This window comes from Empidonax traillii, unplaced genomic scaffold (genome assembly GCF_003031625.1).
Source record: "Empidonax traillii isolate 1590-97213 ecotype Southwest subspecies unplaced genomic scaffold, ASM303162v1 scaffold300:size811877, whole genome shotgun sequence".
In the NCBI taxonomy this organism is placed as follows: domain Eukaryota; kingdom Metazoa; phylum Chordata; class Aves; order Passeriformes; family Tyrannidae; genus Empidonax; species Empidonax traillii.
Genome location: NW_020955493.1, coordinates 463,245 through 476,752, shown reverse-complemented (window position 1 = coordinate 476,752; position 13,508 = coordinate 463,245). Strand labels below are relative to the sequence as shown.

Below are 13,508 nucleotides of genomic sequence, written 5' to 3'. Positions count from 1 at the left end.
TGCATTTATTATCTTAAAGTGCATTTAAGTGGATGAACTGCTTCTGGCCCTGAGCTGGTCTTGCTGCAGCACAACAGGTAGACATATCAGCTGGAGTCATCAATAGCTCAGGATTTTCTGCACCAAATTTCACTGCACTGCATAGACATCTTCTGTATGAGCTTGGTTTGTGCATTCAGGCACAATGAAAGCTGTCAGGGCATATGATTGCTTGCTATAAATACATCAAGAAGAGGAGGGGAAAGGGGGGACTGACACTAGGGCTGGAAAAAAAAAACTATTTAAATTAGAGGATAATGCTGGCACAAAATCAAACAGATATAAACTAGTTACAAATAGGTTTTGGCTGGAAATTGGAAGACAGTTTAAAGCCATAGGAGCAGTCAGATTCCAGAAGGATTTCCAAAAAGAGGAAAAGGGCCAAAAAGCCTAATTACTTTTAAGAAGTTTAAACATTTGTAAAACAGGTTATATGACATGACTGCCTGTGGAAACTGGGTAAGATTCAGTAGCTCAGGCTGTTCTTCCTAAATTCATATTCCTCTGAACATTTTTCTTGCATCTCACCAGCCCCTTGGTCCTTCATAGTAGATCGCTATATTCCCCTAATCCCCTTGAACTACACCACCACTGGGGCCCTCAACCTTCCTGTGTGGGAAGAGTGGTGTGCATGCCCCTGAGGATCTGCTTGCAGTCACATGAAGCATCCTTTGCCTTTAGTTTCCTTGTTAATCACAGTCTGAGCTCCTGATTCTTGTGAAATGATTCAAGGCCTTCATGCTTCTTTCGAATGTTTGTCTTCTGGTGTGAAGAAAACATAAGTTGTTTATGATGTTGCTATGATCAGAGCCTTTGCTGCACTCCATGGTATTGCAGTGCAAAGACCATGGCCAACCCCCACACTGTCTTGCTTCCTTGCTTCAGTGAAGGGGTTTGACCTTTCTAAGGCCTTTTGTCTTCCCTCACTAGACTCTTGAAGCAAAATAAGAAAAGGAAAAAAGAAAAAACTAAAAAAGACATCTAGCTAAAAGGATTTTGTATCTGTTCGAAAGAGAAAGGTTAGAGTTTCAATCTGGCTGCATAAGAGCTTTCTCTCTTTTCACTGAAGCTCGTGGTACATGATGGAGCTTTTTTTTATTGTAACTTTTTTTAAAGCCTCAAATCTAGAGATATCTTCACATGACAATCTCAGCCTCTACTAAGAAATGTTTCTAGTCCTCTAGTCTGTAGCAAAAAAAAAAAAAAAATAAAGTCTGAAAAGTTTCAGGTTGCACCTTAGGTAGTCCAGAAAAACAAAAAGCAGGTAGAACACTATTATTTTCTATGCTCACAATTCTGCAAAACCAAACCAGGGAGTATGGCGTGGTAGTGCTTCAACAGAGCCAGCTGCTACTGTTTTTATGCTGCATGTTTTAGGAAAAAGAATAAATCCCTGTTTATGGTCTTGAGTTTTACATCATCTCCAGACTGGTGAAACGTACAGGAGGAAGCATTTTTTGACTACTAAAATTTTGTTCACAGTGTCAAGGGTCTTGAGCCAGGTCTGGTCACAATCTGTATCATACATGAGATAGAAGGAAAGGGTTTTGAAGAAATTCTGCTCAGAGTTGTGAGAAGAGTGTGTATGCAAAGTACATAAGCGCGTAGCCAACAAATGCCAATAGAGGTGAAACTCTCTCTTTACTTTTCTGAACAACTGCATAGCAATATTAACCATACCACTACAGAGAATAAATTATTTTTATTCTGATTAGGAATTGAAAGGATATAGTTTTCCATTTGTAGTGGGGAATGTGTTTGAAGACTACTTAAAAAACCCCTAAAACACTACTACTTCAAAGACAGAATAACTACTGTCAAAATACTGAATAAGAAACACTAGAAAACTGTAAAATTAATCATTGGTAAGACACAAATATTATACTGTGCTAACTTTTATTGGTCAAATGCACAGGTAAATAGACCACAATCAATTTTAAAAATTGTAAGAATAAACTGTTGTAGGGCTTGGAGAAAAAGTATATTAGCAGTGGAACATAAGAACCAGGACTTTAGGGAAAGTTATTCAAGGGCTGTACCTTAAGAAATTTTGAGTACAAGATTTTTCATTTGAGGTCAAAATCTGTGGAGAAGATGTAAAAGATGAGAGATTAAAAATGATAATTCAAAAAAAGATTGGTAATTCCAGGATAAACAAATGTTTCTGTTTTACTCTCAATATAAAACACAGTTCCTATTTAACAGGTGAATGAAAATGGTAGCTACAACAGTACAGTTGGATTATACTTACTTACAAGGTATTCCTGGCTTTGTAATATTCTATGTTTCTCTTCACTCTTTTTTTCTTAAAGGATCTCTCCCCTCTCTTTTTCTTTTTTTTTCTTTCTGTCCTTTCACTTAAATGTGGTATAAAAACAAACTTGAAATGCAGGTAAGTAATGTTGATATTACAGAGTTATGTATGTTTGCTAACCCACAAGAGCCGAATCACATCTGGGAATGAGGACTGAGGATTTTTTCAACACAAAGTTTTCATCATACTTATGATTATAATAAAACTTCATATTTTTTCCTTCTCTTCAAGATGCTGAAGGGGCTGGGGTGACCAGGGAAGCTTTCCTTAGGTACAGAACTGAGGAAGGTGACAGCAGTCTGAGGTCCAAAAATGCACCAGTGACTGCTTGTGAAGGAGCTGAGAGAGAAAGGACAGCAGCATTGTCATAAGGGAGCTTATCTCGCTTCTCTAAACTGCGAGCACAAGAAAGGCACTAAAAACATGCTTGTGAGATGTGCACTTTAGATTCATCACAAATTGTTGAAAAGGTACAAAGATGCCTAAATAAAAGAAGAGACTCCCCCTCTTTTAACATCTCTTCCCTCAGTCAGGGAAAAAGACAAAGAAAATCAAACTCATCGAAGTTGGTTTTGTTTAAGTAAATGCAACACCATTTTAAAGATGTTCGGTTTCAGAGATATACCAAAAATGCCTTCATGCACTGCAATATTGGGCCCAAGTTAATTCCAAACAAAACTAAGAAATTAAATGTCAATGGTAAAATAATCTGGTGGTTGTGTGGTAAAATAATCTGCTTGTAGGTGATACTCATAGCTAGGAGAGAGAGATGTTTCCAAGATCCCGGTCGAGATTCAAGTGGATGGTATGCCTTGTAGAAATGATCATATAGATAAGGAATATTCATTATTTCTATTAAATAACCAGTTGAGCATAGTACTGGGAAATAACTTCACCACCCCACATTCTCCAACTATTTTCTTGATTTTCCCGACTTGGCTTTCAATGATATAAAACTCATACACTGTATGACTGAATGCAAAAGGTTAGTTAAAAAAAGTATTTATTTTCTATTTTTTTCTGTTATGTTCCATTACAAAAAGAAGCATAACAAAAACAAAACAGAAGATAGTATTTTATTAGTGGTACATTAATGGGCTTAAACAACTAGGTGATTTATGCTTGTCACAAATACATATTACAAACAATCACAAAACCTTAACTAAAAATGAAATAAATAATTTGAATAGCTTTTCTTAAATTTCTAATATTTATAAAATATATAGCACTTTCTATTACATTTTTTCAGTCATTTTTATCCATAACAAATCAAAACCTATGATATATATTGCAAATATGCTAAAGGGATAAGAATAATTAAAAAAAAAAAAAGTTCCTGGAGGTATGAAATAGTAAATTAGTTAGTGTTTATCAATTTATTATCATATACCCAGACTGTGCATATCCTGCAAAAATAGCCATTTCTTCAACTAATATACATATGTTTCTTTATAGTATTATAAGTTTTTAAATGTAAAGCTTCATGGATTTATGCTTCTGTTTTATAGTTGTGCCTAATATGTAGCTCTCATTATATATACTGAATATCTTCCATTAGTATATACTAATATATACACACACACACACGCACACACACATACACACACGCTGCATTATATATTAGTATATACTGAATAATAAAAGAATTTCTATAATATATAGCTGGGATTCCTGTGGAGAAAGTTGTTGAAAGTGGAAGCCATGTATACCATAGTGGAACTAGGTAATGTAAATGAAAGCATTTAGTTTTAAATTGTTCAATATATTTTAATAGATCATGTAATGTACTGTAATAATATACAGAATCAGAACAGAAATTTGTTTTTATTCCAGTATTCCTATGTTTTTTTTCTATTATTCCAACAAGATATGAACCACTGTCTCTACTAAACTTCCTGAAAATTGAGCTAAGCAAGTTGAAATGTGTTGACATTATAGAACTCATTCCCAGAAAATACTAAAATTCCACTTCAGAATCCTCCAAGTCAGGAAAGCACTTAAGCACAAATATGAATTTGCTATAACCTGAATGTTAATCACACTTAAGCACTCTTACTGCTACACAGATGCCCTTGCCATAATCCTTAACACTGTCCCTTGACTGTGTACAAGGCTCAGCAGCTCCATTATGTAGGTGAGAGTACAGTTTCCCATCTGTCTGAACAAGGGAGGTGAGGGAACAGGGAAGTATGCTTGGGGACCTCATAGCAAATATTCAGGTGTGTATTTGTATGTGGTAGATGGGGAGAAAGATGCATCAGGGAGAAGACTGACCAGCATGGGGTAGCCTGTTGCAGCCAATACCTTCTCTCCCCGTGGGGCAAGAGAAAAAGATGCAGAATAACTGGCCCTTGGCAGTATCAGACATTTTCAGCTTCATTCTGCCCCTTGCCACAGCACAGCATTCCCCTTCAGGCACTAAGCTCTGGTGGGCTACACTGGAAAGCTCAGCTTTTTAGGGTTCTTCAGGCATCAACAGTGCAGGAGCAGCAGCCCCGCAGACACAGAAACGCCTGGCACCAGAACCTGGTGGTCTCACTGTTGGCATCTCAGAGAGTTTTTTTTACTCTGGACTCATTTCAGTTGGGCTGCATGGTCTGAAAGGTCATTAGGACCTGGAGCTGATATAGATGTGATGCTTGTTTAGTTTCATCCTGATAAAACTGGTTCATGTGCATAAAGACTGCTCTGTGATATGAAGAATAGCATAATGAGTGGCTTTAGGCAGAAGCCTTTATAAAAAACACATTCCTGATAAAATTAAAGCACTAGGGTAGGAGCACCTCTAGCTCCTGAGAGAGACAGAGACACACACATGCACCTTCAGATATCTTAAGCTACAATCCTGCCTTGTGTTTCCCTTTTGAGAGCATTGAGTGGCATCTAAGACAGGTACTTAAATTCTGGGAGCTTGAGTTGAATCCCTCATGTTTCCTATCATACTGAACTGGTCAGAGTCCAAAGCACAGACTCATAATTCCCTGATACAGAAATTTTAAAATCAGCCTATACTTTCTTTTAGACACTATACTTTTTCAGAGACCAGATCCTGTAAAGAAATAGAAAATTAAATGCAAGAATTAGTGTTTAATATTAATAAAATTTTCAAGAGTTTCCTTGGAATTTTCAAAGCAGAATGAAAACTGGGCTGAGTTCTTCTAAGGAAAACAGCTGTACATTCATTAGATCTTCAACCTTTTTAACATTTGTTTTCTATTCAAGAAACATCTTAAGGCATTGAATAAACCAAATCACATTTAAAGTAATAGGTTGCAGTGTTGATATCTGTCTAAACTTGTTTAATTGTGCACTTTGAGGTGTTCTGATAAGTCTACATGTCTAAAACAAATAAATATATTTTTGTAGAATCAAGGACTAATTCAGAAAATAAGACTTCTTATGATTTTCATCTCAAAGCAAATTGATGCTCTGCATTCTTAAAAATTCTAGTTTGAATTGAAAAAAACTTCCAGTTACTGGTTTTAAAAAATAACACACTTACAACTAGCTTGTCTTCACAAACTTCTTGCTGCACTTAATTAATAAAACAGTGAACAGCTAAAAAATATGCTGACCTTTATTTCAAAGATGCCTTTATGCTACTAGAATGCAAAACTCTTTTGAAAATTTCTAGCTGTATTTTTAAACAGGTTTAGGAAAAGAAATGTATTCATTTACTGAGGAAATCAAGAGTAACATCTATTCAAACCAGTAACACTTCCCTAACTAAATTATGCTAACACTACAACGTATCATATGATTACTTTTTTGAAGATCAGATTATCTAAAATTCCCATCACAAAGCAAAGCAAATCAAACCAAGTGTATTTTTGGTATACTGTATAACATCATTTAAATAGGCACAGTACCATAAATAATTTTCTTTATTAAACTATCATGACATAAAGAAAATAAATTACAAATTATTCTACGGGTTGGTTAGTTTGCTCTTTCTTCTTAAAATGTGCACATTGATTTTTTAGCAAAAGTTGATGTCTCATAATTGTAGTTTTTTCATTGTCTCTGGGCAGTCTGGACTTATAAAATTCTTATATTCATTATATATTATGTGTGAAATGACGGGCTGCAACATAAAGCCTGAGTTTTGACTCTGGTTTTATATGAAGTTCACTGTGCTGTAAATGGGAACCTCTTGTAGGTGTATAAATGAAAAATGTAGCCTTTTAATATGTTTGTAAATTTTATTTTGGTATTTCAGAATTACTTATAAAACAGAGTTAAAACTTTCCCTCTTTGTTTCAAGACTGAATTTTCTACCAACTTGCTCTACAAGGGTCAGGTTGGATGCAGAGCTACCTCTGAATATTCGGTGAGGTCACTGCACAAACTCCTGCTGCATTAACAAATCAAAGCTGACCTACAGTCAAGGCTATGGCATCTTATATGCTCTCAGTATCAATTCTATCTTCCTGAAAATAAAAATATTGATTAAGCCCTGCCATCTGATCTCTTTAGAAAAACAAAAGTAAAACAAAACAAAAATCAATTTACAGCCTAATGTGTTTCTTAAATGTGGCGTGTTTAATGCCCACTTGCAAAAGTCTCAGTGATGAATACAGGGATTCTACAAAGAGAATACTTGTCAGAGATATTCAGGATACCCTGGTGGAGTCCCAAAAGCTCATGTTATTCGTTCCATACTGCACAACAATCATTTTTGGTGTTTTGATTTTGGTTTTTTGGTAGGGGCTCTTTCATATAATGGAATCTCTTCATCTACAAAAATTTCCAATGGTATACTTTATGCTGGTTTGGGTAAATGTTATGCTCATTCAAGCACGTCTCTTAAATACCTCTCAGTTTCAGTGGTACAAACGTGCACATAACATGGACGGTTGAAGGAAAAACATTCAACTGGCAGCTGACTAGTTTTAGATTCTGCCAGTGCCAGCAGAGCATGCACTGAGGTGTTACCATATGCCGACACTGTGATATCTGAATGCCACAGCAATGCAATGCAAAAAGGAGAAGATTTGGGAGCACTGAGGAGGAGAACAGTCATTAACAGATATCAGACTTCTGTTTTCAGCACTGTCAGCAGCCTGCCAAGATCTGTGTTTGCAGTACATGCTTTCTTGACAAGGACACCACTGTTAAACCTCTTAGACTGTCGTGGCTTTGGATTCGAAATATTTAGGGATTGTACTCTCCCAGGAGCAAACTCAAGATCCTATGGACGGCCATGGTAGTTCTATCTGCCACTCAGAGACCAGTATGGGACCCCTTTATTTAAGGACAATTCATGTAACCAAATACATGATGATGCCTATGAAAATGTTGGATTTTGATGACATTAGTATTTAACAGCTGGATTATGACATCATTCTATCGTATTTAGAATAAAAAAAAAAAGTGTAGCCCTTGGAGGTGTACTAAAAGGAACTAAATGTGTATTGAAAAACATTTGAAAGTGATAAAAGAGTCCTCAGAAAAATATATTTTTGGATTATTTGGAGCTAGTATCAAGTTAGACCAGTTATACTTCAAAGCAACGTAACTCCCACACATGTAAATCCAAATATTTTTAATGCAAAGAAAAAAAAAAAAAACGGAGACATGATTTGCACCTACGTTTCATTAATCTTTTTTCCCTTCTTTCCATTTTGAACTTTTCCCATTTTGATAAGCTTTTCTCTGGCTTCACTTTCAAAGTTTTAATTATCCTAATATGTAGAAAAGGATGCAACAGAATTCACCCTTCTGCTAAAAAAAGGCAGACGGTGTCCCTAGCCCATACCTGCTATTAACAAGTCTAAGGGGGGGGGGGGAAAGAAAAGTTTTGATTACTAAATAATAAATGGAAACCCCACAAACTACTAATGAAAATGTTTTGCCCAAACTGTAGTTTGCTAACTGTTCTTCCAGTAGATTTTTCAGTTCTCTTCCCTGTTTGCTGAAATAAAAAATCCCTCACCTTTTCTGTTGTTTCATCTATATCACACGCATCCTCACACCTTTTTTCCATCTTCACTGATGTGTGCCATAGCACAACATTAAATTATTTTGCAAAACTGTAATTAAATAAAGTTATTAATTTTAAATTTACAAGTCCCTCATATTTCAGCTTTAAATGATACTCCCAAACTACCACATGGTCCAGAGTGATGTAATGGCCTTAAAAGACAAAGAAATTATCCATGTTGTAATCTATTCATTACAGCTTATTTAAATTATTCCATTTTTTTACTAGCAATATAGATCTATAAAATATAAACTATTAAGAATTCAAAGAGTGAACTATTTTTTCAACAATAATGTAAAATGTCTATTTCTTGAGAGCTTGAGTGGAGCAGATATCCTACTTGTGATGTGAAATCAAGGTTAACCATGGAAACAACATATGAAGTGGGTTGTCTCTGAAACAAATTCAAAATCTTGTGAACAATGACTGTTAGATTTGCAGTATTCTTTACCAAAAAAAGGAGGAAGTGAATAGCTAGTGATATTTCTTGTACTTGCACTTAATTTGTCATTAAAATTAAATTCATATGCCATTATTTTTACTTGAAGAAGAAGGTCTTACCCATGGAAAACTGTGTTGCTTTTTGTGGCTTGTTTTTTTTGGTTTTGTTTTAATTTTTCACTCCAGTATGGCTATGTCTTTGTTGTTGTTACTGTTAGACTAAGAGAACATAATGGAAAAAGTAGCCTGACCCCATGTATGGACACAAGTATGGATTTACAGCAGTGCTTAAAGTGCTTTCTTATTTGAGGAGATACTTACACAAATGACTTTTCATGCTTATCTCCTTGTCACCATGTATTATATGCTTGCTGCTTGCTCTCATTTATAATATAATGATAGGGCATTATGTTCATACTCAGAGTTTAGTATATTGTCATAAAAAACATCTGAAAACAGGAAAATGACAATTCTTTTTGTGTATTATTACAGCAATTTGAAAATTTTATTAAATACTCAAGTGCTTCATTTCATCATTTATTCCTTTGCTTCCAGTGTTGTTTAAAGCACTATGTAAGTACAAATAGATAATACTAAAAGCATATCCATCCTATTCTGGGGTTTTGACTAGTATTATTTACTGATGTCTTGCAGAACCGAGATGAAATTATGATCCCACGTGACCATTTATCTGCTGATGCTGCAAGATGTCTTGCCTCCAGGATTGGTTTCCACGTACATGGTTCACCAAAGGTCTAAATCTTATGAATATTTATACATTGTTATCTCTCCTTGTTAAGTGGCAGTGCTGTCATATGAGATGTCAAGTAGTATACTTTAATTTGCCAGTACCAGAAGTTGTGGGAAGAGCAGAAGCTGTGGCTTGGCTGCCTACAAACAAAGGGTCCAAACAAGCCACTTTGGCTGCAAAGAATGAGTGGATACAGTGAAGGACTGCAAACAGGTTGGAAAACTCCAGCTCCTGGAAGTGGAAAAAAAAAAATAAAGTTTAATAATGAAAGAGAAGAACACCTCACAAACGTATACCCAGGAACAAACTGTTACTCAGATAGCAAGAATTTTAAAAACTTATTGTCATTCCACTAATGCGCCCTACATTTCTCCATTATAGGGACTTAAATATTGAGCATGTAACAATCAGTAAATAATTGTTTGAATGCTAAGATGGACAAATTTATAAGTTAAGTGCCTCCAAATAAATACAAGATCCTGCTAGCTGAAGAGAAAGGAAAGTGATACTATGTAATCTAGCCCCAGGTTAATGCAAAGCTGGTGCTTTTGCAGATTAATTTAGACAGAAATTTAATGGCTGCACCACAACAGTCTACACATCTCAGTACTACTATTGTGTAATCAGTGTACCCACAAAAAATCAACAACAGTGAATTTCATATATGTTAAATTTGTTCATGTCACCTCACAGTGTTAGCTATTATCTTACCTGATTCTATAATATAAAAAAAAAAAAAAAAAAAAAAAAAAAAAAAAAAAAAAAAAAAAAAAAAAAAAAAAAAAAAAAGACATTTCAAAAAGTGCTACTATCACACAGTGATATTTTGGATCAACTTTGGATCTGTTATTGGACCGAAAAAAGAAACATAATCTATGTTTTAACTACATTAGTAATATTATAGAAAGTTCTTATTTTTCTACTTGAATTTGCATTTCTTTACAGTCCTTCAGCATATGATTAGACTAGTTGGGACTCTTTTAGATACCACTACAGAGGAAAAAAAAACTACATCTTTTTACATACATAAATTTGCTCCTTTGTGTCTAATTGACTTTGATTGATTTCTTTTTAGGTTATCTTCAGTATGTGTTTTGGGGGCTGGTATTTAATCAATAAATATCTGTTGTATTTGAAAGCAAACACTGAGGTACTTGAATATATGTAAGTGTAGGGATAGTGATGCACAGTTGCCATCTTTCTGCTTTTATTCACTGTCCATACAGATTTTCTCACTGCAGTAAGAAGCCAATAATAGATATCTGTGGTATATTCTATTTGTGGTTCTGTCTAGCACTGGTATTTCCAGGTTATACAGTGCTGAGGGTTTTTCTCTTTTGCTTAGAAGAATACTGATGATGTAAACTCAACAAAAATTGCTAAATCTCTCAAAATTACATCAACCTGCAATTTTCTGCCCCTTGAAATTTTCTGGAAGATGTTTCTTCATGGAATACATGGAGGCATTCACAAATCCCTCATGTGTGAGGGGCAACAGTGTTAAAGCAGAAAGCTGTATTTGCAGAGTGTCTACTGATGTACAGAATAGGTGAAGCTTTGTTCAGCTCTCTTACAAACTCAGCAGATGTCCTTCAGACATGTTCAGAAATAAATTTGTAACATCCCATGAGCTTCTTTAAACTCCCCTGACAATCAGTTATCAATAAAGAAGATAAAGTTTATGCCGAATGTCACAAACCTGCCATCTGTGTCCATACAAAAAAAAAAATAAATCTATTTACAGACATTCTCAATTTAAAACCTTGGGAGAAAGATAATGTTATCACTATGTCAAAGTGGTGCCTTTTCTCCTTCAAATTTCAAAACAAGAAAATTTATTATAGATAAGGAAACAATGGGCATTGAAAGATGAGTAAACAAGGAATTATGGAAGTTATTTCAGAATAACAACTATCAGTCACTGAAATTAAGTTACTTTTCAGTTAACTCAATTTTAATAATGTATTAATTTATCTAATCACTATTATAAAATAAAATTGAAGCTTAAAATCAGAGAAAAAATATTTAGCGGAAGCATAAAATATTTCTAATATGCATGGCATGTGTTATATGTAGAAAGACTACATTTATCCCCACGTCTCAACAGAATAAGCCTATTAAAACAAATATTATAGCTTGAGAATTGTTCAAGTTAATTAGGTAACCCTACTGGCTGAAAGTTCTTACTATCATAATTACATAGCTACTGGACACTGAATTTTCACACCATATGACTATAATAATTACCAATAGTTATCACAGGTGTTTCTGCAATAGCAACACATCAGGAATATCCATTGCTCAATGGACCATCAAGGTGAATGGGTGAGGCAACAGAACAGCCTCTGAAGGTCTCACTGGATTACTATTATTGATAGTAATGACACAACGTGGAAATTACCTTGATTGCTAAGAAGTCAGCAAATGCTTGATTATTATTTGTCATGACACATCGCTCCTATTTCAACAAAGACATGCATATTTTACTGGAAATTAAAGCAGTCTGAAGCACAGTAGACTGACTGCTATGTGGTGAGTACATACAGGTCTGATTAATGGCTGCAGCTCAGTTCCCAGGAGCCTGATTGATGGGAACAGGGTCTATCAGGAATAACACTTTTTTGGCAGATTAGCCTAATCACAAGAAAGCTTAATGAACAGATAAGACTTCATGTAGAGCTGCTGACAGACAAAACATGCCCTCACTTCCACTGAGTACTTGTACTTTATGCTGGCCACACGTCAGCGCTACTGCCAGCAGATGGAGGGGAACTCATAGGTTTTTGTGCACACCCAGCCACCCCTGGTTGCTTTTGTATATATTTCATCCTCAGTCATCCTCTCATCTGAATACACTTTCATCCAGGGAGGGTATTGCCTATTACACACCTACTTTAGATGAAGTTTCAAGTAAACAAAGAGGCAAACCCTAAGAAACCTAAAAAATATGTAGTGAAGCCATTAAAGTTGATACCAGTAATGAAAAGCAAATTCTCTGAATCCCGCAAAAGCAAGAAATCTTAACTGGAGCCACATCTGCTTGTTTATTCAAAAGCATACAATTTAGTATTATTTCAATTTCCAGAATGTTGTCTGTACACCTCACCTAAGACCCTACTCTCCCAGCAATATCAGTGTACACTTTGGTCCTCAATCGGTCTTTATAAGCTATCTGTTGATTAAACTACTCTCACCCTATATTGCTGTCACTATGGCAGACACTCACAGATTATTAACCTGAACATTCACAGTTCCTGATGGGGACAATGTAAGTAGGCTGAAAGGTACGTGAGAAAGATGTAGTCATTGAGAATGGTCAGATTTGTATGGAAATTCTAGTAGCCTTTTACAAAGAAAGTATGGATTGAAAGAAAGAGAAGGAAAAAGGAAACAGAAAGTTTCCCCCAAATAATAAAAAAAAAAAAAACACAACAAAACAACAAACAACAAAACACAACAGTCTCTGATTGCATTATATTAATGATAAAACTACTTAAATGATACATCTACAAAATCAAGCAATTTTGTTTCTAACTATCCACGATATGGTTAGGAAAAAACCTTCTCTTTCATCCATATGTAAACTGCTGATATGAGAAAATATTTGTTCTTTCATCAAATTTGGTGTTACATGGTCTCTCTATATTAGCATAGAATCTGATCTAAAATTGATATTAAACAAATAGTCAATGTGCAAGACATGGGGAAACTAAAAATTGAAACACACAAATTAACAAATGTCAGAAATCTGAGCTAACAAATGCAGTCACTGCAACTGAGTAATCATTCTGCAAAAATCTTAAGGGATGTACATTTAAAAGATATACATTTTAAGATGATATTCTAAATGTGAAGAGCACTGTGATGCTCACAGAAAACCTCTCAAGGCTAAGAGCTAGGATTAATTTGAAACTGCAATTTTGAGAATATACTTGAACAGAAATGTCAGTCTGGAAAACAGTGCAAGCACCCATCAAATC

At 35.0% G+C, this 13,508-nt stretch overlaps 1 protein-coding gene across 6 annotated transcripts in view; it reads right to left on the bottom strand.

Moving 5' to 3' along the window:
• Nucleotides 1-8,432: 8,432 nt before the first annotated feature.
• The window catches only part of SNTG1 (syntrophin gamma 1), a 336,726-nt gene continuing 331,650 nt past the window's right edge, over nucleotides 8,433-13,508 (bottom strand). For all 6 annotated transcript variants that reach the window (XM_027890849.1, XM_027890855.1, XM_027890850.1 and 3 more), the window contains one exon: nucleotides 8,433-9,759. In XM_027890849.1, coding sequence (XP_027746650.1) covers nucleotides 9,601-9,759 — 159 coding nt within the window. In that variant the 3' untranslated portion in view covers nucleotides 8,433-9,600. The remainder of the gene's footprint in view (nucleotides 9,760-13,508) is intronic.